Source organism: Marmota marmota, unplaced genomic scaffold, assembly GCF_001458135.2.
Source record: "Marmota marmota marmota unplaced genomic scaffold, marMar, whole genome shotgun sequence".
Lineage (NCBI taxonomy): Eukaryota > Metazoa > Chordata > Mammalia > Rodentia > Sciuridae > Marmota > Marmota marmota.
The window spans coordinates 44,730,615-44,755,684 of record NW_026000016.1 but is presented as its reverse complement, the minus strand read 5'-3'; the positions used below and the strand labels follow the sequence as shown (position 1 = coordinate 44,755,684).

At 55.1% G+C, this 25,070-nt stretch overlaps 1 protein-coding gene across 9 annotated transcripts in view; it reads left to right on the top strand.

Annotated features, from left to right (window-relative positions):
* The window catches only part of Kif21b (kinesin family member 21B), a 48,598-nt gene that overhangs the window by 23,050 nt on the left and 478 nt on the right, over positions 1-25,070 (top strand). For 2 of the 9 annotated variants that reach the window (XR_007349865.1, XR_007349864.1), the window contains exons 15-36: positions 1,060-1,259; positions 4,437-4,544; positions 5,089-5,157; positions 5,566-5,798; positions 5,977-6,124; positions 6,354-6,548; positions 6,646-6,747; positions 8,207-8,372; positions 8,542-8,593; positions 8,768-8,825; positions 9,612-9,817; positions 9,895-9,969; positions 11,705-11,818; positions 13,475-13,513; positions 15,427-15,563; positions 16,432-16,612; positions 17,777-17,941; positions 18,232-18,349; positions 18,900-19,070; positions 19,597-19,796; positions 20,321-20,512; positions 20,903-21,044. Coding sequence is in view for 6 of the 9 variants with exons in the window: in XM_048809623.1 (XP_048665580.1) it covers positions 1,060-1,259; positions 4,437-4,544; positions 5,089-5,157; positions 5,566-5,798; positions 5,977-6,124; positions 6,354-6,548; positions 6,646-6,747; positions 8,207-8,372; positions 8,542-8,593; positions 8,768-8,825; positions 9,612-9,817; positions 9,895-9,969; positions 11,705-11,818; positions 13,475-13,513; positions 15,427-15,563; positions 16,432-16,612; positions 17,777-17,941; positions 18,232-18,349; positions 18,900-19,070; positions 19,597-19,796; positions 20,903-20,963 (2,798 nt within the window). In the remaining 3 variants the exon portion in view is untranslated. Of the gene's footprint in view, positions 1-1,059; positions 1,260-4,436; positions 4,545-5,088; positions 5,158-5,565; positions 5,799-5,976; positions 6,125-6,353; positions 6,549-6,645; positions 6,748-8,206; positions 8,373-8,541; positions 8,594-8,767; positions 8,826-9,611; positions 9,818-9,894; positions 9,970-11,704; positions 11,819-13,474; positions 13,514-15,426; positions 15,564-16,431; positions 16,613-17,776; positions 17,942-18,231; positions 18,350-18,899; positions 19,071-19,596; positions 19,797-20,320; positions 20,513-20,902; positions 24,941-25,070 lie in introns of those variants that run through there. The other 7 variants (XM_048809623.1, XM_015483809.2, XM_048809622.1 and 4 more) reach the window with 5 other exon arrangements.

Genomic DNA, 25,070 nt, shown 5'->3' with positions numbered 1-25,070 from the left:
CTAGATTCTAGAGATGTTGACGTGAGCAAAACCCCTGCTCTTATGGAATGCACACTCTAGCTGAGAGAGATAGACGTGAACAAAATAAGTGTGATCTCTAGAATGGAAGATGGTCATCAGGGCTATTTTAAAACATACAGCAAGGAAGGAAGATGGGGGACACTTGGAACTAGGTTGGTCATGGGAGACTACCTGGGAAGGTGACTGAGCAGAGGCAGGAAGGAGATGAGGTAGTGCTACAGCAGAATGAGCGATGCTAAGAGCCTTGCAACAGAGCCAAAGTCCTGAGCAGGTCACGCCTGTCATGGGAAGGAAGTTGCCTTCTTCTCTGCAGATGAGGCAGTGTTGAGTTTTGAGAGAAGCACATGATGTGAAATTTAAAAGTATTTTTAAAACATCACTGTGGCTGTTGTGTAGGAGAACAAAAATGGTGGCAGGAGACCATTTAGAAAATTGTTATAAAGATCCAGAAAAGTCAGACAGGAGGTGGTGAGACATGGGCAGATTCTGGATATGTTTTGAAGGTCGAGCCAAAGGCTTTGTCAGTGCTTGGAGTTGGGGACACGAGGGAGAGGGGAACCAAGGATGCCTCTGAGCTGGAGTGAGAGGTGGAAACTGGGACTTGGTTTTGTACCTGTTTAGTTTGAGATGTCTGTTGGTAGTTCAGGAGGGAGCACCTAGGGAAGGGAACCAATTTAGTCCTTCTGCTCTAGCTCATGTCACTAACTTCTCTTGCTGATTCTTCCCCTTCCCCTTAGTCCCATCTCCTTTACTCTCACAGTTATCATGGGTCAGAAGCAAGCACACATGAGTGGACTGCAGCACCCTCATGGGAAGCTAGGGATCAGGGCCCCAGGTCTCAAGATGAGATCTCACATTCCAACAGAATGTCAGAGCAGGAAGGGGCCTTGGGCATCCGTAGCCTCATTCCCTTGTTTCGAGACCTCGTGCCCGACGTGTCTCAGTGAGACTAGAACCCAAGCGTCCTGCCTCCCCTGTTAATGAGCCCACCTTCAGAGGGAACACACAGAGCTGAGGGCTGCCTCTTGCTGCTCTCAGGCACCATGGAGTGCTACACAGAGGAGAAGGCCAACAAGATCAAGGCGGATTATGAGAAGAGACTGCGGGAGATGAACCGAGACCTGCAGAAACTGCAGGCTGCGCAGAAGGAGCACGCCCGGCTGCTCAAGAACCAATCGCGCTATGAGAGGGAGCTGAAGAAGCTGCAGGCTGAGGTGGCCGAGATGAAGAAGGCCAAGGTAGGGCCAAGGGTATTAGGAATAGGCCTAGATGGGACGGTGCCACACCTTCAAATCTACTTTCCATGTTAAAAATAATCGATGCTGTCAAGTGCGGATTTTTCCCCCCAACACTTATCACTACCTGGTTTAACCCAGTCCTGGCCACGCACATTGTCCTCTTAGCTAATTGCTTCGTTCAGGATGCAGCAACCTGGATGGCTCAGTGCTTGGGGGGGACACACCCAGGTGCCCTGCTCAGTGCTGCCCCCTTTCAGTGGGTAGCAGCACTGCAGTTATTCCTGCCTGCACAGGGCATGTACAAGACTTATTTGGTGTAACCTTTGCCTTGAATCCCAGTGATAATTATGTTGCTGGCAGGCTTTCTGGGTCCAGGCCCTTTGCTAGTCATATATGCATGCCCTGTGTGGCCCTTAGGAGAACCTTATGAAGTGACCCTATTATTACTCCCACTCTATGGGGAATTGAGGCTCAGAGAAGGCCATTCCAGCTACAAGGAGTCGGTGCTGGGATGCTGGGAGTCCTCAGCCTCACTAGCTGGTGTGTGTTCAGGTGGCACAATACCTCCTCCCACTTTGCTATGGCTCAGAGTCTCTGGGGCCTGGGGTCTTTCCCTGAGGTCCTGGTTTGGGGCTCAAGTCTTATTCCTCCAAGTCTGTCTGGCTCCTGCCTGGAGATCAAAGATCCATGGTCCCTTTATGTCCCCCCCTCTGAACCTTCCTGCCCTGACCCTCAGGCTCTGGTGTCCCCTCGCTCTCCACAGCCCTAGGCTGGATCCCTAGTAAATCCTGGCACTACTGATGGCAACCCCAACAGCTGGCCTGGGGAGCAGATACACAGGAAAGGGGTGTTCTCCAGTGCGAGGGACCAATAGGACAGGTGTCTACATTTCTAGGAGCCACCAGTAACTGTCCTCACCACTGACTCATTAGTGCTGACCACTATGCAGAGGCAAGCGGCCATGAATGCAGGGATAGCTGGAATAGATTCTTAGAAAAGGTTGTTGTCATAGATCAGCCACCTTCCCTGCGCAGGCTTTGTCCCCAAGCCTAGGCCACAGGTCCAGGAGCTCCATCAGCCTGACCAGACCAGATTAGAGAAGGCCCTGCCTTGCTGTGCTTAGACCTTTTTGACCTGGGCTGGTTCCCAGGGACCCTACTCTCCTCTTCTACTTCTGTGCATCCACCCTGTGGACAAGATGCAAATGACATTGAAGTGCCCACAGATTCCCCCAGTCCTGGGCGCCCTCTGGTGGTGCAGAGGGAGGAGGGCTGGGTGGGCTCTGACATCCCCAGGTGGAGTGGCACCCCACCCTACTCCCCACCCACCCCCTGTGACCTGGCCTTCAGTAGCAACTCCAGAGCAGTTCTGGGTGCTTTTCTCTTCATCCCCATTCTGTGTCCCTGGGGGTCCCTGGCTCATTCCCCTTCAGGCCCAGCCTCTCCCGGCCAGCTCCCATTTCAGCTGGGCCTGATTCTCGAGAGTCTCATGAGGAAGGAACATTCTCTTAGGGCTCTGAAGTCTGGAAAAATAACTGATGCCCAGGGCATGTTTGAAAGATAGAAGGATCCTCATACATATATGTGTGTTTCAGTCTCGGAATTGCTGAGGCCCAGCTCTGCCCACCTGCCTGTGCTTCTATGAGCCCAGGGATAGAAGTGGAAAAGATTGGCCTAGAATCATCCCAGGGGTACCCCTACAGCCCAGGGGCCCAGGTTTTCTGTTGGAAGGACAGAAAAAGCAGCAGCAAGGATTCTGACCAGATGCCATGAGACCCAGTGGCTTAGACCCTTCCCACCACCTTCCAGCTGCAGGCCCCAGCAAGTCACAGGACTGCATAGGGTAGGACCTGCAGCTGCAGGGTCCCCTAGGAGAGGAAACACTGCCATGTACTTTAGGACTTAAGAGCAAGGCTCTCCCAGGAACTGAGGCCCCTTTCGGCGCTGTTGTGTACCTGGAATGCGCTCACCCATTCTGAGACCATCACTTTGGTGTGGCCACCGTGGGGCTCCACCACGCATGCGATGTGGTGGATGGACCTTCATCCAGGAAGACATGTTTCCTCCCCAGGAGCCTCAGCTCGCAGTGTGCTAGAGTTTTCAGAACCATTGTTAGCTGAGGCTTTGACTTGGTCTTCCCAATCTCAGTCCTTTGGAAGAACACTCATTCTAGACCCCAAAGACCCCGTAATTACAAGCCCACCTCTGCTCTATAGACACCCCTTCAGAGCCTTCCCTGCCAGGGAGAAGCCAACCCTGATAGTGCTGGCTGCCTTGGAATCTTTCTCCTTCCTTTCTATCCCTTTTCCTGTCCTACCTGTCCTCAGGCAAGACAGGTTGGTGACTTTCCTGTGATGTCTGAGGCCTCTGTGGCAGAGCCAGGACCAATCACCATGGTGATTCTCCTGCCACCGCTACCTAGAAGCTGTGGGAAGTACTGTGCTCATTGCATTCCTGTGTTAGGGCCCCAGGAAGGGGAGGCAGATGATGCACTCTGAGGCAGATGATGAGGCCTCAGGACAGTGGCCTCCCAACACATTGGGTCATCTCCAGCCATACTAATGGTGCTTCTGTGCCTTTGGCTAGACGTTGGAGAACTCTGGGTTCCAGGCACTCTATACCAGTCCCTATCCTTGTTCTGAACTGGTGTGGTGCCCTGCCTGGGGCTGTAGGAAGACCATCTGGATTGGTCACTCATCTCCCAGATGCTCATTTCCTTATTTATTGAACAGGAATGGTAATGCCGGTTCTTAGTAAATTACGGTGAATTTTATTGCTGTCATTATGAGCCTGACCCTGGGATCCAGCCCCGACCTTCACAGCTCAGGCTGTCAGATGGAGAGAGGATCACCTGCCTCCAGCAACCTCGGCTGACCTAGAATGCTCAGACCCAGGATGGTAGCTTTGGGCAGGGGACGAGTTGCACCTTGCAGATTGGGAGTCCCCGCACTGCGAGGCTGGCTGTAAGGCCACTCCTTCTAGCAGGTTGCCCGGATCGTACCCACCTCCATGGAGGGTTTAGGGGGTGGACCCCTGGCCCCAGACCCTGGAACACTGAGCTGGTGCTGTGTGACAGGCTGGCACCTCTATTCAACGTCCTCGGAGCCAGCCACTCCTTGGAGCACGTGGGCCACCCCTTTCCGAGCCCCACCTCCACCACTGCCTCTGCCCGAACCAGGTGGCCCTGATGAAGCAGATGCGGGAGGAGCAGCAGCGCCGCCGGCTGGTGGAGACCAAGAGGAACCGGGAGATCGCTCAGCTCAAGAAGGAGCAGCGACGGCAGGAGGTGAGAGACCCTGGAAGACTCCAGGAGACTTCGGCCTCAACTCCCAGCTTCCCTGTGCACCTGGCCACCCCTCCCGGTCAAGCAGGCTCCAATTCCTGCTGCCCTAAGCCGTGACCGTCAGGCTTGCAGTAGAACACAGCCTGTCAGAAGGGCGGGACCACCATGGGCCCCGAGCCTGGCCCCACATATTCCAAGGGAAGGCTTGAGCCCCAGAGAGGGTCAGGAACTTGCTCAGGGTCACCAGCAAACCAGAAGCATGCAGCTTCAGACCCAACAGAGAAGTCCAGCAAGGCTGAGCTCCCTCATCCCAGATGCCTCCCCCAGAGTGGGAGATGAGGCCAAGGGGTCTTTAGTTCAACCTCCAGCAAAGGGAACTCTACTCTGGGGACCATTTTATCAACATTTTTGCTGCATGAGATTCACCCAACGTGAGAAAAGTCCAGGCTTCTGGCTGCAGATCTGGCCAGTTCATCCCCAGCCCAGTCTGGGCAGAAAGGGTCTCTGTGTCTGAGTGTGGACCCTGCCCCTCCTCTCTGACCCACAGTTTCAAATCCGGGCCTTGGAATCCCAGAAGCGGCAGCAGGAAATGGTCCTGAGGAGGAAAACCCAGGAGGTAGGTGCTCTTGGACTGTCCCAGCACAAGGTCCTGTCCTTGCTGCATGGCCCTCGTGTTGCTCTCCTTTGGGGAGAAAGAGGGGGGCTAGGCTGCCTGTGGCCCTGGGTCTCCCTGCTCCATTCAGCAAACACAATCATCAGGCAGAATTGCCAGGCCCGAGAGCAGCGCTTTCTCAATGGGAGGGCTAAGTCTAGAGGGCAGGCTGCAGGCTCTGTCCCCAAATACTTGAGCCGATCGCTTAAAAAAGAAAGAAAGGGAAAATAGTGGCAGATCTTGTGTTCATTTCGCATCAGACAGACCTCTTGGCCCTTCTGTGACCCTGGGCTAACACAGGGTGGTCCCTACCCCCCAAGCTGTGTAGCTCTAGTTCACCCTGCTCACTGGGCCCCCCTTTCTTGCCTCCAGGTTTCTGCATTGAGGCGCCTGGCCAAGCCCATGTCGGAGCGGGTGGCAGGGCGCGCAGGGCTGAAGCCACCCATGCTGGACTCGGGGGCTGAGGTGTCAGCCAGCACCACCTCATCTGAGGCCGAGTCGGGGGCCCGCTCTGTCTCCAGCATTGTGCGCCAGTGGAACCGCAAAATCAACCACTTCCTGGGTGACCATCCTGCCAACACCATCAATGGTACCCGCCCGGCCAGGTGAGGTGGACTGGTGGTGCCTTGGCCTGTGTGGGCCCAGAGGTGGAAATATGGGGGGTAGGATCAGAATGAGGCCAGTGCTCTAGTCCCAGGGCTTGTCAGCTCCTGATGGGGGTTCAGTGGAGCTGCGGAGGTTAAGAGGTGTCACACCCCATCCCCTGTTGCCTCTGCCTCCCAGAAAGAAGTTCCAGAAGAAGGGGGCCAGCCAGAGCTTCAGTAAGGCTGCAAGACTCAAGTGGCAGTCCCTGGAACGGAGGATCATTGATATTGTCATGCAGAGAATGACCATTGTCAACCTGGAAGCTGACATGGAGAGGCTCATCAAGGTGGGCCTGCCTCCCGCCTCCCACCCTTCCCACTCTGCACTTATCCTCTGTCACCCTGACGTCTCTGGCTCCTCAGACCTTTCCCAGCCCTCTCTCTCTGCTCCTGGTACCTGCTCTGGAATCCAGAGGTGCTGGGGCCCCTCACGGGCTGGAGATCTGGGGTGGGATCTGTGGGCAGGACAGGGCAGACCCCTGAGACCCTGATGGTCCCCCATCATCATCCCCCCAGAAAAGGGAGGAGCTGTTCCTCCTGCAGGAGGCGCTGCGGAGGAAACGTGAGCGGCTGCAGGCCGAGAGCCCGGAGGAGGAGAAGGGGCTGCAGGAGTTGGCCGAGGAGATTGAGGTGCTGGCGGCCAACATCGACTACATCAACGACAGCATCACCGACTGCCAGGCCACCATCATGCAGCTGGAGGAGACCAAGGTAGCTATAGGGACGGGATTGGCTGGGGGAAGAGGTGGGAGAGATGGGTGGGCAGGGGCAGCCTCAGCTGATGGGGGTCTCTGTCTCCTGGTCCCAGGAGGAGCTGGACTCCACGGATACCTCGGTGGTCATCAGCTCCTGCTCCCTGGCCGAAGCCCGCCTCCTGCTGGACAACTTCCTCAAGGCGTCCATTGACAAGGTGAGCCTGCCGCTGACCTGTTCAGGGGTCCCGGCCGGCACAGGCGCCACCGTGACATAACCTAGTAGTGCAGCCCACAGGCCTGACTCCTCCTCGTTTGCGTCACTCACAGGCCAAGGCAAGCCTCCTGGCCTCCCAGCCTAGGATTCTGCAGCTATAAAACTGGGGTGATGACAATACCAGGCTTGTAGCTTGTTTCATGCCTTTAACAAGACAATGCCTGTATAGGGCCTGGCATGGCACCTGGCACGCAGCAGGGCCCCAATTAAAGGTGACCCTGGGTGTCTGGCCCAGGCCCATCCACAGCAAGGCTGGGCTTGAGTGTGTTGGAGGTAGAGGGAGAAGTGTGTGTACATTGGGGTGGAGAAGCAGGAGACAGATAGACAGACCACATTCTGCCCAGCAGGGTTTATCCCAGAACATTAGGCATCCCTTGGGGTTTCTGGGCTTCTCTCTTCTCTTCCCTCTTGGGACTTGAATCTTGGGAACAGACACCACCTGGTGTGCATGCAGTGTGACTCAGAAGAGGGCGGGAGAGTTTGCCCTCTGTGACTCCTCACCCTATCCCCAGTGACTCCTTTCAGCTCTGCTTTGTGTCTAGGGGACTGCTTGAGTGTGCTAGGGCTGCCGTAACAAAGTGCCACAAACTGGGAGGCTTAAGCAACAGTGATTTATTGTCTTCCAGTTTTGTAGGCTAGGAGGTTCAAAGTCAAAGTGAAGCCTCTTCTCTGTGATTATAGATAGCAGTCTTCTCCTCCCTGTGTTTTCAGTCTTCCCTGTTTATATATCTGCAATCATTCTGTGTGTGTGTGTGTGTGTGTGTGTGTGTGCGCACGCGCACATTTTCTACTGGGGACTGAACCCAGGGGTGCTCTACCACTGAGATGCATCCCCAGACTTTTTTCTTTTCATTTTTAAATTTTTTTTTTAGATATTGATGAACCTTTATTTTATTCATTTATTGATATGTGGTGCTGAGAATCGAACCCAGTGCCTCACACATGCTAGGCAAGTGCTCTACCACTGAGCCACAACCCCAGCCCATCCCCAGCCCTTTTTATTTTTTATTTTGATAAATTCAGGGTCTCACTGAATTGTCTAAGCTGGTCTTGAATTTGCAATCCTCCTGCCTCAGCCTACTGAGTAGCTGAGATTACAAGCATACCCCACTGCACCTAGCTCCCCTAATCTCTTTTTAAAAGGAGACCAGTCCCTTTGGATTAGGGCCCACCCATATGTTCTCATATTACCCTATTTACCTCTTTAAAGGCCTTGTCTCCAAACATATTCTGAAGTAATGAGGGGGACTTCTACCTGTGAGTTTGGGGGGACACAAGTTAGCTCATAACAGGGTGTATCCTAAGGTGACCGCCACCAAGCTGTGCCCATGGGTGCTAAGGGTTGGGGCATACCCCCAAAGCCAGGAAGGCTAATTCCAGGCCTTGCTTCCTGCCCTCAGGGGCTGCAAGTGGCACAGAAGGAGGCCCAGATCCGGCTGCTGGAGGGACGGCTGAAGCAGACAGACATGGCAGGCTCCTCCCAGAACCACCTGCTCCTGGATGCCCTGCGTGAGAAGGCCGAGGCGCACCCCGAACTGCAGGCCCTCATCTACAATGTACAGCAGGGTGCGTATAGGTGGGCTTTACCCCTGGGGAGGCCCCTGCTTCCTCAGAATTACCCTAGAAGCCCTTGTCTTATCCCCGCAGTACAGATGCAGGAGGGAGGGAGGCCATCCCTCCTTTCCCCTCCTTCCCCACACTGATGGGGTCTCTCCACTCTCCCTTCCTCCCACAGAGAATGGCTATGCCAGCACAGACGAGGAAGTCTCAGAATTCTCTGAGGGGAGGTGAGTTTCCCACCTGGGAGAGAGAGCCCAGCACCCCTGGGGCTCAGAGAAGGAGTTGCCCAGGGTCCCAGGGCTAAGCCTGAGTTTGGGGGCTCTTTGAGACCCACAGGCTTAAGTCCCAGAGAGCCAAGAGAATAGGATATTAGGATCCTAAACTCTCTGCTTCTTCCTCAGCTTCTCCCAGTCATTCACCATGAAAGGCTCCACCAGCCATGATGATTTCAAGTTCAAGGTGAGCCCCACTGGAAGTCATGCAGTAGGTACATTAGGGCCAGCCTCCCACAGCCTGGACCCTGTCTTACTGTGACTTTGGCTCACCCCATCCGTGCCCTAATATTGCCCCCAGCTGGAATAGAGGTGCCAAGAAGAATCTAGCCTAGAATTGGGGAATGTGTAGTCCATCCTTTTTGAGGTGGGTAGAAAGTGGAAAAAGTGACTAGAGCCACTGCTGGCCTGTTTCCATTCTGCCTAGTGACATCCCCACATCCATTTTCAAAAATTTCTCCCTTCCCCACCGAAGACCCTCACCATGGTCTGAGCCAAATCCTAACCCTAGATGTCTAGTTATTTTGCCTGCAGATAGTTGATTCAACAGTGTAGGAATCAACAGTGAGGGAGTCTACCTAACATCAGGTATCAGTTGTTAGACTGAAACAAGACCCAAGACTTTTAAAGAAAAAAGGAGGAAAAAACACAGACAAGAAGCTGTGAATTTTATGCATATTTTGGGGGTAAAGTGATAAGCTGGTATCCAGCAAGAAGTCAGTCTGGGCATTCTGTGGTTTGCGTAGTTTAATAAAGAGCAACAAAACAATTTCAGTTGCCCTGGATTCTCCAGACACCTGGAGAGTTTAGCTGTGGAGCACAGAAGATGATATCTGGGTGTCTGGGTCCTTCCATTGGCTCTTCTTCCTTAGGCCAAGCCTGCACCATTTCCATGCTAAGGATTTCCCCTGGCTTCCCTTTCCTGTGCCATCCTATGTGGGCAAATTGATCCATCCGATTCTTTTTTTCCCAGGGGGAGCCCAAGCTGTCTGCCCAAATGAAGGCTGTGTCAGCTGAGTGCCTGGGACCCCCACTGGACATCTCCACCAAGAACATCACCAAGTCCTTGGCCTCCCTTGTTGAGATCAAAGAAGATGGGGTGGGCTTCTCCATCCGTGATCCCTACTACCGAGACAAGGTCTCACGCACCGTCAGCCTGCCCACCCGGGGCAGTACTTTGTAAGGAGGGGAGCCAGGGATGTGGGTCAGGGTGGGCAGGGAGTTGGGTCTGGGCCTGACTGGACCCTCTGTTCCAGCCCCCGGCAGTCTCGAGGCACAGAGACGTCCCCTCTGTCCCGGAGGAAGTCCTATGACCGGGGGCAGCCTATCAGGTGAGAACCTCTTCTAGAATCAGCTCCAGATTCACTGCCAGTGTAGTGGTTGGGTGTGTGAATGGCTGTGGAATTCCACTCTGTAGATTATCATGTGTGCTTTCTAATCTGGGCTGGCTGGACTGAGTCATTCAGCTACTCCCATGGTCCCTTGTACCCCATCAGCTGTGGGCTTGGGATGTGTCATCTCCATAAGGCACCTGGGTAGCTAAGCCAAATAGTTAAAATGTTTGCTGATGTGCACTCAACATAGGTGGCTTTGTAGTAGCTTAGATTTGCTTCAGCCCTGTTTCATGACAGTGGGTCCTTGGGAGATTTGACTCTTTTTTTTTTTTCTTCCAATATTTTACCTTTATTGTTTATTTAGGGTTTTTTTGTTGTTGTTTTGTTTTGTTGTTTGTTTGTTTATTTTTTTGTATGTGGTGCTGGGAATTGAACCCAGCCCCTCATGCGTGCTGGGCAAGTGCACTACCACTGAGCCACAACCCCAGGCCTGAGCTTTGACTCTTTTTAAGACCTCCTGTTATGAGAGGAGTCTAGAAATTAAAAGAAAAACCAGAGAGCTACAGAACAGCAGAGTAACTTCCAGATGCTCAGATGCACATGGGCCAGGCCCTCCAGAGCTTCTGAAATTGCAGAAGGACTGTTGGGGTCCTCTATTTGCATACTTCATTTTCCGAGGTTTGGTGGCCTTCCTCTGGTCACATGGCTAAATAGTGGGAAAGCTAGCTCAGTTTGATCTTTTGCTACCTGTTTTTGTGAGAGGCAGAAGGGGGACCTACTCAAGGTCTCAGCTCTCCCTTCTCCAAAGCCTTTGCAGAAGCCCCTGTTAGGGACTTGCAAAGTGGCCTTGGTAGAGAATGGTCTGTGTACTTGAAGCTTTACAACCTGTCACTTTATCTCTGAACTGAGAGAACATTTTTAAGTGCAGTCAGGATTTAAGGCAAAGTCACGACGGCTCTCCAAAGAGCCCTGTTTCATGGCTGTGGGTCCTTGGGAAAAGGTTTAGGCAGAACCCAATGATAACTTCCCAAGAAGAGGGATCCTGGGGTATTGGAATGGGCTGTGTAATGACATCCTGGTCTCCCTTGGAGGTATGGTCAGCTATCATCATTCATGGTGGTTATTATGTCCTGTGAAGTCGCAGTGAGCACTGTGCGAGTAAGGAGCCACTGGTCCCCAAGGAGATGGAGGGTATGGTTTCTGCGAGCCTCGGCTCATGACATTTTCAGTGGCCGAGCAGCACATTACCTTATTTTATGTGTGCTTCTACTTCAAGACACCTTAGTTAATATACCTTGTTGACAATTAGCATTGCACTCACAAGCACAGCACCCACAGATTTTTAAACCATAAGGCACTTCCCAGCCTGCTTACAGCTTAGGAACCAGACAGCACTTTGGTACTATGCTTGGGGACCATTTTAAAAAATTGAAATCATCATCATTAAAACACACAAAAACGTTTTTAAAAAAATCCCATGGATCTAAATAATTGATGAACAGGACACTTGTTCCAGTGTCAGAGCTGAAACAAGCTCATCTAGGAACATGAATCTTTAAGTGACAAATTTTCTCACTGCACTGAAAGTCCCAGGATAATGGATTTTGAAGAGTAGTACCTAGGAACCTGGGTGGGGACTCAGCTCTGAGACAAGGTGGAAACCCAGCTCTGGGGGTGGCCTGTGGGCAAGGGTGGTCACTCACAGATGCCACTCTCTGTCCCTGCTCACCAGGTCCACAGATGTGGGATTCACGCCTCCATCTTCCCCTCCCACCCGGCCCCGCAATGACCGCAACGTCTTCTCTCGTCTCACCAGTAATCAGAGCCAGGGGTCAGCACTGGACAAGTAAGAGCAGGGCTCAGGGGCAAGACTGGGAGGGCACAGAGGAGGAGCAGGGAGCCTGAGGGCTGGGCCTTGCTGGAGACAGGCAGGAAGAGCCGGGCAGACCCCATGCCTAAGATTTTGGCCTCTGAGCCAGGAGGCCCTGACACTCCCTATCCTTTCTGTACTGACTATAGGCCCTTCCCTTCCCGGAGCATGCTGGACCTCAGGAGAGGGCAGGAAGGAAGCCACTGGGATGGGGGCTGGGGCAGTGAGGAGGCGCTGGCCGGTGGGGCTGGCACACCAGAGGGCTCCCCAGAACTGCCCTTTCCATCTGCCTCAGCTGATTCTTTGCTTTTCTCTGAAGCCCCTTCCTTCAGCTTCAACCAGTACCCTAACTGACCAACCAGTACCCTAACCGACCGCAGATACGACCTTGAGTTACCTTCACATGAAGGGCTCCGCTCACCCGTCCTCACAGCTCCTGTTGTAGCACTAATTGCTCGTAGTGTAATGTGTGTTAACCGCAATCCCTGCATCCAGAAGGTGCTCACCTTGCTTTACTGCCGGCTCTCCCATCCGTGATTCATTGGAACTGTCAATCAACCCTGAGAACCGTCTTCCCTGTTTCATGTAGGAGGAAGGGGGCCCAGTCCTAGAAAGTGACTAAACAGGGTCCAAGCTGGAACTTTTAATTCCCACCAGCCTGGTACCCCTAACAGGGAGAGCCCCATTGTCCCTGTGTTCCTCTCTATGCTCCCTAAAAACTTCTGTAGTGCAAGGGACAATGATATCATGTCGCTCAGGGGAGCCCACGTTAGAAAATGCTTATCCTCGATCGTGATGTCCACCCTGTCCCCCTCCCTGCAGAAACACTACTTCCCGGGCCAAAATGCTGCTCCCTGAATGCTGACTCTGGGGTTCAGACCCAGTACCCCGGGTGTACCTTCCTTCCCCAAACCTGCCTCAGCTTGGGCTACTGTTGTGGGAGTTGCTGGCCCTCCCCCATCAGGAGCACCCCTCCTATGTGCCATTATGGCCATCTGGACTGGCTCTTTTTTGCAAGAGCTGGGATGGGATGCTGACCCTCCTGGTGTGGTGGTCTTTTGGGGGCCTAGGTTCAATCCAGTGGTTCCAGTCTTGGGATCCGTGTGTGATATAAAGCCATCCTCTCGGCATGGTCCCACTTGGCTCCCTGGGGACAGTGGGCTTTGTAAATGTGAGTGAGTCCTGAGGAGTTGCTGGAAGAAGCTAGCTCCTAGACAGAGGTGGAAGCAACCATGGCTTCCTCTGGCCCTGGTGGGTACAGGATCACTGAGGTGGGACAGGTGTCCCCAGCTTGTGCAGTGAAGCAGCCAGAGAGCTTGGAACCAGCAAAGAGCCGGGAACCACTTCCCCAAGTGGGAAACTGGCCTCCCGTCTCCTGTGGCCCCTCTCACTCCCACCCGGCAAGCTGAGGGACTCTCTGGTGGCCCGCTCCTGGGGGAGCCTCGGCTCCCAGGCCAGCCTATCCCTGCCTCCTTCCCTGCTCTCCCTGAAGGCTCTCCTCCTCTGCCTCTCTCACCCCCTCCAAGAGAATAACTGCCCCCTGACCTTCCTGCCGCTGCTGCCGCCACCTCTGCCATTCCTGTGTGTGTTTTCCTCTCTCCCCTAATCCAGCTAATTTTCTGCCCTCCCCAGGTCTGATGACAGCGACTCCTCTTTGTCGGAGGTCCTGAGGTACACACAGAAAGTCTCTTGTGTTTGGTCCCCTCTGGCTCTCTTCTCTCATTTCTGCCTCTCGCTGCACCGGCCCCTCCCGCCTGCACACCTGTCCTCAGCATGCAGCCCCTCCTCTCCCAGAACCCTGCCTCCCCTCCGCCATGTCCCTCCTGAGACTTCTTCCTGCCCCATGGTTCCTCTCTCTCAAGGTGGCCCCGTGGCCTCTGACTGTGCCGGGCCTGGCTGGAGCTGGGGGCTTGGGGAGGGAGTGCAGTTGCTTGTGGCCCACCCTGTTCTCTTCTCCCTCCTGGCCTGAGCAGGGAGGGGCAGAGCATGGAAGCCTGGGGTGGCTGGGGCCGGAGCTGAGCTGCTAAGGGACGGAGGGCAGGGGAAAGGCCGTGGGCGCTTTCCACTCTCCAGCAGCTGGGCTGCTGTTCTTTTCATGGGTATTGGTGGCTCCGGTGGCTGTGCTTAAAATCCTTGTGACTTAGCTTATGCCAGTAGGGGAGCCCTTCAGACGTTGGCTCGGTGGGGAGGTGGGGAGCACCAAGGAGGGCCCACATCTCTTGGTGTGCAGATGTGCAGGTGCCTCCTGCCACCTCGACCTGTGGGACGACCAGAGGCTGTTTCCCCGGCAACCCAGCACAACACCCCATAACACGGAGCGAGTCTCAGGACCTGGAGGGCCTGAGCCCCCAGCAAGTGAAGGGCTCCGATCCACTCTCCAGCCCTGGTGTCGACCTTTGTTAGTTTGCTTTTCCCCCAGGAACTGCTGGCCTGGACAGCCAGCCTCTCACTATAGGGAGGACTCTCCTTTCACCAGTTTCCACAACTGGCTAACTCGGCCCACACCAGTGTCATAAGTGGGGAGCAGGAGCATCCTGGGGAGCTATTGTGCGTGTGCCTGGCTGGCAGCTGGGTGTGTCCAAGCACTGGTCCTGGAGGGAGGGCGTGACCAAGTCCACAGGGGCTGTTCCAGAAGCGCTGTTAGGATAGAACATTGGTCATTTCAGTAAATCCTTGGCCACAGTGTCGATGTCAGGAGCAGCATTCTCCTTAAAAAAGAACTAGAATATATTTCCAGTTATAACTCAGCCAAAAGGCCCTCACTAAGGAAATAAAAATCATCCTCAGAGCCCCCAGGAGCCTGGTATAGCCAAACCCTCACGCTCACTGGCCTCTGCCTGGTCCCCTCTCAGGGCAAGGAGGTGCCATTCCAGATCCATATAGCCTCCTTCTAGAGAGGCCACAAATATCCTAACCCCGAGCTCAACTGGGGTCCCTACAGGGATTTATCCCTTTGTAAATGACAGACGCAGACCTGCCCATGCTGGTCCAGCAGGGGCCCCTGTGTGGGTGGGTGTGCATGGGCGTGAGCAGGTGAGCCTCACTGGTTGGGAGGTGCCAGCCCGGAGGCTCTCACTAGCAAATGGAAGTTGTGCAGGGCGCCTGGGAGGGTGGTGGCCTGGCTCCTCCCTCTCTGCTCCCTTCCCCTCACACTGCATAACTGAAGCAGCATGGAGACTGTGTTGGGAGCTGCAAGGGTCAATTCCAGCACATGGGCCTTTGCCCTGCCCGCCTAGGGCCTGACTGCTCTTATGTCTCAGGGTCTGGATCAGACAGCATCAGATGGGGACACTGAGGGCAGGGCCCATGCTTCTGCTCCTTCCAGCGGGGCCTAGCATGGGATTTGCCCCCCCAGAATTGTTCAGGCTGGTGACTGGCTGTTACTCTACCAGATGGTCCCTGCTGCCCTGCGCAGCCCTTCTCTGCTCTCGGACCTTGGTGGAGTTTGGCTGAAGATCCTGGAGTCTGTCATTAGGCCCTCATCTCCTCCCTGCCCTGACCCCACCTCCCCCATGTACCTTGATCAGCCTAGCTATAGTATCCCCGGCTGACAGGCACATCCTTTCTCCCTCTCTCCCGGGAAGGGGCATCATCACCCCCGTTGGAGGAGCTAAGGGTGCGCGGACAGCCCCGCTGCAGTGTGTGTCTGTGGCCGAGGGTCACACCAAGCCCATCCTCTGCCTGGACGCCACAGACGAGTTGCTTTTCACAGGGTCCAAAGGTAAGTGGAACTCTGGCTGGCCAGATAGGGTTAGGGTCCCCCACCCACCCTTCCTTTGCCAGAGTGAGCCATGAAGGAGACAAGAACACAAAGCTCCCATGAGCTGAGGCTCCGAGGTCAACTTGCTTACCACTGTATCCCTTGCCTTGGCTCAAGGCTCCCATTCCATGCAGCTGGCCTTGCTGACTCTACCTAGCACTGTCTTCCAGATCTTCCTTAGAAACTTCAGGAAGCTTCTCAGGTGTCCAACCTACGGGCACATCTTGGTCCTCCAACACCACCACTCTCCAGACATCACCCGTCATCCGTAGCTAAGCCAGTCCTCTGATCTCAGCAGCAGAGCCCCACAGACTCATGCTTCTAAGTCACAACAGCACAGAAATTTGACTAGCAGAAAGTACACATCTGTAGTAGACGTGTGTGCGTTCATGCGTGCGAGCGTAATAGAAACACAGGCATGTGTACATATACAAATATGTGCATCCACAGCAGGAGGGAGGTAGCAATAGAGTATGATTGATTGTCTTTCAAGTTTTCCTATATTTTTCAAGTTTTCCTTATTCATTTAGGCAGTGTTGGCCTCTGTAGGAATAGGCACCAAAGGCTTAGGAGTTTTGTTTTAGCTCAGGATACCTTGGACTAGCCCTGTTTTAAAGCTCTCGCCAACTTCTTTCCCCTGAGTTTTTCTCGAGCACATGCACATGTACATAAGCATGTGTCTGTTTTTCTTTCTGTCAGACTTCCTCCAGATCCCTCTGACCCTTCCCTTGACAGGCCAGTGCAGGAGAGCTGCCTGGCCCCCCACCCCCCACCCTCTTCCCATGGCTTACATCACTCCTCTCCTCCTGTCTCCTCCTCTCTCCCACAGACCGAAGCTGCAAGATGTGGAACCTGGTAACGGGGCAGGAGATCGCAGCTCTAAAGGGCCATCCCAACAATGTGGTCTCCATCAAGTACTGCAGCCACTCGGGGCTGGTATTCTCCGTGTCCACCTCCTACATCAAGGTGTGGGACATCCGGGACTCAGCCAAGTGCATTCGGACTCTCACGTAAGTCCCTCCGTCTGCCCTCCAGTATTGGGCTGCAGCAAACTGGGCTGCTAATAGTTCTTTCCAGCCCAGGTGATCCACTGAACACAGCCCAAACTGGCCATGTGGACACAAAGGGCCTTACTGCCCTTGGACTTGGCTTGACTCTGGGGAACAAGATGAGATCTCTTGGTTTGGGGGACAAACCAAGTTTCTGGGGCAGAAGATTGGTGAGCCTTTGGCCTGCCTGGATCCCACCTTTGCCCCAATCCCCAAGCCCTGTCCTTTGAGACACGAGGGATATAAACATAGGAATCTGAGGAATCTGGAAACAGGGTGAGACCAGCAGATGGCAGCAGCCTTCAAAGCCAGGCCAGCCACCTGTGAGGGTAGATGGCCACAGGCATGGTGTTGAGGCCTGGCCCTGACAGCCCCAAGCAGACACGGGAGACTGAGCCAGATGAGCACCATAAAAATCATATTCTGTCCTTTTATGTACATTGTAAACCCAAGTCTGTTATTTAATTTGATCCTTAAAAAGTTAACAGAGGATTTTAGGGCAGTGAAAGTATTCTCTGTGATTCTATAGTGGGAGATAAACCCACAGAATGTACAACATTAAGAATGAACCCCAACGTATGTGATGGACTTGGGTGATGATACATCAATGTTGATCCACTCTGATGTGGGCTGTTGATAATGGGGGGAATGGGGGAGGGGGCTGTGCATGTTGCGGGGAAGGAGGTGTATGGGAAATCTCTGTATCTTCCATTCCATTCCGTTTTTGCTACAAGCCTTTTTTCTTTTAAAAATAAAAAAGAAGTCTTAGGAGAAAAGTTAACTGAAGGGGTATCATGGCCTCTTTTCACAGATGAGGAAGTGGTGGTGGGGTGGGATTTGAGGGATTTCCACAAGGCCCAGGTTCAAACCCAGTCCCCTGCCTCCATCTTGCAGTCTTCCCAAGGCGGCTGGTGTACTTTAATACAGAGGCTCAGCTGGGGCTGGCGTGGCGTTCTCCCCTTGGTCCCACTTCTAGGGAAATTTGTTCATCTCTGCCAGTCCTCATCAGGCTTCCTGGAAGAAGCCCGTTATCCGGGCCGGTCTAAGGGAGCTTTTATTAGTTTCCTGGCCTGCATGGATGGACTGTTTTGATCTCTAGCCTGGCCTCTTTTTCCTCCTGGGCAGGTCCTCAGGCCAGGTGATCTCAGGTGACGCCTGTGCTGCCACTTCAACCCGGGCCATCACCAGTGCCCAGGGGGAGCACCAGATCAACCAGATGGCCCTCAGCCCCTCTGGCACCATGCTGTATGTGGCCGCAGGCAATGCCGTCCGCATCTGGGAGCTCAGCAGGTCAGTGAGCTGCCTGGGGAAGAAGCTTGGCATGGCCCCAAGGAGCTTGGGATGACCAGCCCTAAGGTGGGCAGGACCTCAGTTGGGCCCCCAGTCCTACATGCTGCTGAGCTGTGTCCCCTCTTCTGAAATCCCTGGGTCCCACGGCAGCATATGTCCAGGTTCTTGATCTTGCTTGGAGGAGGAGGGGAGGGTACCCTAGCCAGGCCTGTTTGTCTCAGGGCAGACCCCACCCTGACGCAGGGTCCCGTCTAACCCACTGCTCTTGGCTGGGCCCCTCCCTGCTGCAGGTTCCAACCCATTGGCAAGCTGACTGGACACATTGGCCCCGTGATGTGCCTGACGGTCACCCAGACTGCCAGCCAGCATGACCTGGTGGTGACTGGCTCCAAGGACCACTACGTCAAGGTATCTGAGCTGCCTCTGCTCCAAGACCCGGCTGGGGTATTCTGGGTGTTTCTACCACTTTCTTTCACCTTTGCCCCCGGTTGTCTTGGGAGTCTTCATGAAAAGTAAGGAGACTTCTGGGGATTTATGCTAAAGAAAGCACCCTAAAGAAGGCAGGAAGGTGTGCAGAAAGTTTCAGCATTATTAATTCATTAAAATTAATGCATTATTAATTAATAAAGCTGCAGCATTATTTTCTAAGTGCTGAACAATTTAGAAACAGCCCAAATGTCTAAGGACAGGTGGAAAAATCCCCTGATCAGGATGCAATATGGCTATTAAAATGATCAATAGGAAGAAGAATCACAGAGCATACAAGCAACTAATTTGGTTTGCTCTCTGAATATGCAGTTGGATATGGTCAGAAGCTGGAAAGAAGCATATCTAAGAGAGACGGGGGGGAAGGACTGTGGGGAATTTCTCCACAGCAGTGCCTGGGTCCTGGCCTCCCCATGCCAACCTCCTACCCCTGCCCCTCTGGGGCTCTCCCATCCCTCCCCTCCTCCCCAAGATGTTCCAGCTCGGCGAGTGTGTGACAGGTACCATTGGCCCCACTCATAACTTTGAGCCCCCACACTACGATGGCATCGAGTGCCTGGCCATCCAGGGAGACATCCTGTTCAGTGGCTCCCGTGACAACGGCATCAAGAAGTGGGACCTGGAGCAGCAGGAGCTCATTCAGGTGTGGGCGGAGGGGAGGAGAGGGTGGCCAGGGCCAGTGCCCCAAGCAGAGCTCCCCTAGTCTGCCTGTTCCCCACCCACTTCCATGTCTGTCCCCCTAACCCCCTCCAGCCTCTCCTGATCCCACGTCTCACCTTGGGCCCCTGCTCTCAGCAAAGTCTTTCTGGTCAGCCCTTGGGTTTGAATGTGAAGCTCAGTCTCCAGATTCCCTCCCCTGGGAGCCTTTCTGTTTGAGCCTGACCTCTCTGAGGGCACAAGGTTTCTCCTTCAGGGAAGATCTTAGATTTGAACCTGGGAGCCAGGGCAGAAGGACCCATATCAGGGCTTCTGAAGCCCTCAGCATAACCAGCCCTGCCCAGTGCCTAAGACCGATGAAGCCCATCTGCGGGGCGGCCGTGGAGACCAGGGGAACCTGGTGGCAGCCCTCTGTCCCTGGCAGGAGGGGCATGTGCTCCTGGGGCCCCAGGGCATGTCTTTCCCTGCCTCCTCACCTCCCCCAGCCCTCACCAGCCCTGATCCTCCCGCAGCAAATCCCCAATGCCCACAAGGACTGGGTGTGTGCCCTGGCCTTCGTCCCAGGCCGCCCCATGCTGCTGAGCGCCTGCCGCGCGGGCGTCATCAAAGTCTGGAACGTGGACAACTTCACGCCCATTGGTGAGATCAAGGGCCATGACAGCCCCATCAATGCCATCTGTACCAACACTAAGCACATCTTTACAGCCTCCAGGTAGGTGCTGGACAGAGAGGGCTGCCTTTGTACACGTCCCTCTCCCTGGTGTGGGAAGGACAGCTGGGAGGCTCAGGGCCACACAGCTTTCCTGAAGACTCGGTTCATAGAGCAGACCCCAGGGCACCCTCCTGTCTATCCCAGCTGGTGCCAGCCTTCACTAAGTGCCTATGTGCCAGGCGCTGCACCAGGCAAGGGTCAGGGAGCCCCTGAGTCCAGGGCCGGGACTTGCCCACCTGTCTCCATGCTCTTCCTGTCCTCACACAGCAGTGCCACCAGCAGTCTCCGCCCCATCTAGGTGGCTCTCAGACTGCAGAGCAGGCCTGCCAGCCCAGACCACAGCTCCCTCCAGCCCCAGCCCTGGTCCCCTGCGCAGGCAGCACCCAGGCCCGTGGCCCCAGGGGTACACCTCAGACGGGTTTCTTCTTTTTCCTTCTCGTTCCGACCATGTCCCTTCTCTCCCTCTCCCCTTCCTGTGTCCTCCTGCCTCTCCTTTCTGCCTCTCCAACTCTTTCCCCCAACAGTGACTGCCGGGTAAAGTTGTGGAATTACGTCCCTGGACTCACCCCCTGCCTTCCTCGCCGAGTCCTGGCCATAAAGGGCCGCGCCACCACCCTGCCCTGACCCTCCCCCTCTCCCCGGTCTCCTCTCTCGTTCTTCCCCTCTTTCCTTTTTCCCTGTCTTTTCCCCTCTTCGGTCTGAGCTGCTTCTTCACGGTATGAGATCATTTTACTCTTCTTCCTTACTGTCCCTTCCTGTCCTGCCTGGCCCAGAGAGATTGCTCCACCTGCCCCTCTCCACCCGCCTTCCTCCTCCCAGCATGAACAGAGTCCCAGGAGAGGGATGCCAGGTAGCAGAGAGCAGGGAGGGAGCGTTCAGGTGGACAAACAAAAGAGTAACAGAAAGGAAAGCACAGGATGACAGTCCCCCAGGGCCTTCGAGACCCCAGGCGCCTCCCTCGCCCAGCGCTCCTCCACCCTGTGGTCCTCCCTCCTCCTGGGCAGTGCCTACCCCCCAGTCCTGGCCACACGTGGGGAGTGGGGGAATCAGCAGCCAGCTGGGCCCACTCCGGGAGCTGACCAGCCCCCTCTCTGTCCTTCTCCCAGTGACCTGACGGTGAAGTTCTGGAGCATACGGCGGTTACCAGCGGCCAACCCTAGGAGTTAGGTCAGGGCATGCCTGGACCCTCAATCCCAGCAGCCTTCACTGCATGGAAGGGAAGCTGTGGCCTGACCAGACTGGCTAGCGGCACTGGGGACAGAGGGTGTGGCCCCTCTCCTGTTCCACTTCCTCTCCCTCGGCCATAGGATACTATCACCTCCGTTCCTCCCCGACTCTTAGGAGCCTCCTGGTGAAAGAAGTTGGAGAGGAAATCAAGCTGTGAAGCCAAAGGGCATTACCCCTCTTCTCTCTCCCCTGGAAGTCCCCTGGGGTTCCCTCCATCTGGCCTCATGGTCTCCTGCTGAGCTAGCCCTGCTGCAGGCCATTGGTCCAGGGTGGGACCTGTAGGGGAGGGGAAGCAGCTTCTGCCCATCATGCCCCTCTGATGAGCGCCCAGCTCAGCCTCTGTACCACTTCACCTGCCTCTGAGCCCAACCAGGTAGTCCTCAGGTAACCATGGAAACCAGGTGTAGGCAGCTAAGGCCTTGCAGCTGACCTTGAACCCTGTGGCCAACAACATCTAGTCCCAGTGGGCCTGAACCATTCCCTGGAGTCCCATTCTGATGGGGGCCAAGGTGGAGCTACTAGAAAGATTCCTTTGAGGAGATGGTCAGGAATACTTCATTTTTTTAATTTATTATTTTTTTATTTTTTGCTGTTGCCTCCTGGAAACCGACTTGAAGTTCCCTCCCACACATTCTTTCCCTCAGCTTTAGGGACTTTGCTCCCCAGCACTCCAGGGCCACCTCCTCTGTGTGCTTTGCAAAGGAGAGAAATGCCCTCTGCCACTCTTTGCAGCCCTGACCTATCCCCAGCTCTGTCCCTGGGGATGCTTCTAGTGCCCCCCTGGCCTCTGGGCCGCCTGAGCTTCAGTGCCTTCCTTCGCCCCGGGGCCTGGCCCTCGTGCTGGGCAGCCTTACGCCAACCATGCCCGCTGCGCCACATGTGTCTTCTACTCAAGGGGTCTCATGTCCACCACCCCTGGAAGGCGAGGGAGCTCACCCCACACAGCCCAGGGCTGGGGAGCCCTGCTCCCCGGACTCCCACATGGTCACATAGGAAGCAGCTTGGTGGCCCTGTCCACTAGGAAGCTGCTTGGGTGGTGAGGACTGCCCAGCACCTTGCCCCTCCCTCCCAATCAACCTATCGTTTCACCCCTGAATAGGACAAGGGGTCTTTTCAGCTTCTGTCCTTCTGGTTATCAGGAGGCACATTCTCAAGCCTTAAAAGCGGCATGGGGCATGGGCCTCCCTAGAGATTGGAGGTCAGATGGCAGTTAGTTCACTGAGCCGCTCCCTCCCCTGGGGCTCCAGGGAGGGGGCCAAACCAGTGTTCTGACGCCCCCTGTTGGACCCACTCTGAATTCACAGGAATGGGAGGGGCCAGCTCCGTCCCTCACTCCTGGCTTCTCCCCAAGCCTGTCCACATTGTTTTCCGTTGCTTCACTGGTCTGGTGCTGACCGGCCCCAGTCTGGAAGCCAGGATTCCCAGCTCCGTTCGGAGGACATGGTGACTTATGGACTTCCCAGTTAATTGCGCAATGTTTCTGTCCTGAGCTCCTCTCTGTCTGTGGCTGGGGCTGTTGGAGTCTGCTCCACGTGGGCCCTGGTGGGCAGGGTGAGGCCCCAGTGAAAGCTGAGGCTTGCCACCCTCCCTGAGCCCTCCTCAGAGCCACCCCAGAGGCTAAGGAGGCCGTCCTGCTTGTTGGCGGCCCCTGCTGGACATGGCATTGAGTCTGGGTGAGCATGCTCATCTCCTGGAACCTGGACAGTCTGTCTGCTTCGACTGGAAGTCCTTCTTTCTCTTTCCATCCCTGGAGTGCTGGCTAGCTCCCTTTGCACTCAGAAGTGACCACAAGTCTCCCCCTCCCCGTCCACCCCTCCCCGCCTGAACAGAGATCTTCGACCTTCAAACTCGTCCGCATGACCGTTTACAACTACAGAAACACGTGGAGACTTGTGCCCCCTCCCCTGCCCCCATGGGCCAGGGAGGCCCCATTGTGGGGCCACCCAGCCCAGGTGACTGTACTGTAGCTGCAAGGCCTGTCCGAGGTGTGGTCTCACGGCCCTGCGAGAGGTGCTCATCAACATTGCCCGCTCTTCGCCATTCCTGATGGGTCACTACCTCACAGCGGGGCCGGCTCTGCTGTCCCGGCCAGTGTCATTGACTCTAAACTTGAAGTCCTTTGGGAGCCCTGAGCCAGTCGTCTCTGAGCCGCCCGGACCTGTGCTCTACGAGCGTTGGAGTCACCCACTCTTTCCAGAGGTCCATAGTCAGGGGGCAAGTCCCCGGTCACTGCACAAGCATCCAGAGTTGGAAGCACAAACTGGTTGTGATTTGAGCACAATGGCAGGGTTCTCACGGGCAGTGTGCACAGTCCTGGGCCTGGGAGGCTCCTCCCAGGTTGACCTTGTCCCCTGTTATACTAAGGATGCCCATGTCTAGAATTGGTGGCTGCCCTTGCTGAGGCTAGGTCTTGGCTTGTAATCGTCATTTTACTTCTTGTGCCCATCCTAAGGCCTGAGCCCAGGCCACATCTGTATGTTGTGGGCCCAGGGAGTAGAGCCCTCCCTTGTCCCCACACCCCAGGGCTGGCTCCCAGCCCTACCAAGCCTAAAGAACTTGGCCCCAGACTCCCTGCCTCCTGGGTTGAGCCCCTGTCCTTGCTTTTGAAGTGGATTGGCTTCCACCCAGGAGGATTGTGTCCTCCATCCCCACTGCCTGCAGGCCCTCTCAGCACAGTCCTGTGTCAGGACCTCATTCTCAGTATTAGCCAGTTAGTATTTGATTTTACTCTAGTGACTTGGCCCCTCTGAAGCAGCCAGAATCCTCCAGGGTCGCACCTGGAGCTCCATGGCAGATTGCCAAGGAGGGAGGTGGACAAGAAGGCGGAGGCTAGCCCGGACAAGCCTGGTGGTCAGGGGTACCACTAGCCGCTTGGGAAGGGACAGCTGTGGCTCTGGGAGTGGCCTCCAGCCCACCCACCCTTGCCCCAGCTGCAGCCTTGGAAACTCCGCCTTGAGTGGTCCAGCCCTGTTGCCCACCTGGGGCCCTGTGGCTTTGGCAGAGGGCAGTTGAAAGCACAAACCCACCGTAAGGAAGACCCTGAGTGGCTGGAATTTTCTTGTGCTCCCCAGTGTGGTGGGCACAGAGGCAGGCGGCCCTGTGAAGTCAAGGGAGATGTCTCTTTGCCCTGCCCCCACACCCCCGTCCCGGCTCCTGGTGGGGCAGTTCCTGATGGAGTCTGGGCTGGGTGCAGGCACACCCCTCTGCTGTCTGGACCCTGCCTGTGCCTGGTATGTTTGTATGGGCAGGGCCTGCCCTGCAGGAATGGTGAATTCCTTCCCACTGTGTGGCCCAAACCTGTGGCTTCTATCCCTTTGCCATCTCAAACAAGAAACTGCTTGCTGCCTTCTTTGCTGGGTATAGCCTCCTCCTCCTCATCAATGGCCAGTGTCCCCCACAGGCCTTCCTGAGCCTGGGCCTTCCTCTCCCAGCTCTCAAACTGTCATGGCCCTCTTATGTATAAGAACAAAATCTGCAGGGAAAGTTCTGTTTCTTCTCTGGCACCTTTGTTCTGTCCCTTATGTCTACCTCCCTCTGTCTCCAACACCCAAATGATCCCTCAGCCCCCACCACACCTTAGTTCAGTCCTTTAAACCTGTGTCCCTAGGGCCTTGCCAGGAAAAGGGAAGTAAAAATTGTTTGATGAAGAGCAGAGAGTCAGAGAAGACCCCTGAAGTGAATCAGGGTCCTGCCCTGACACCAGCTCTTTCCTAGCCATCACTCCGACCCAGGCTGCAGGGTCTTGTTTGGCTCTGCGATGTGACGAGCACAAGGTGTATATATATATATGTTTTGTACCTCTGCTGAGACTGTACATAATGTATGAAAGTTATTTAAGCCTCATGCTGTACATTTCTGTTCCTAGATCATGTGTGTGTTCTAAGAAGTTGTCATAAATAAAACCCCAACGACCCTTGTCTGTGGAGGCGTGGTCCCTAAGGGCTGTTGACCTTTGGCTGTGGGCCTTCTCTTGAGAAGTTGGTGGTGGGCTGGTCTCTGGGCACGGGCCTAATCTGATGAGAACTTCTTGGGCTGAGAGTTTGGGGC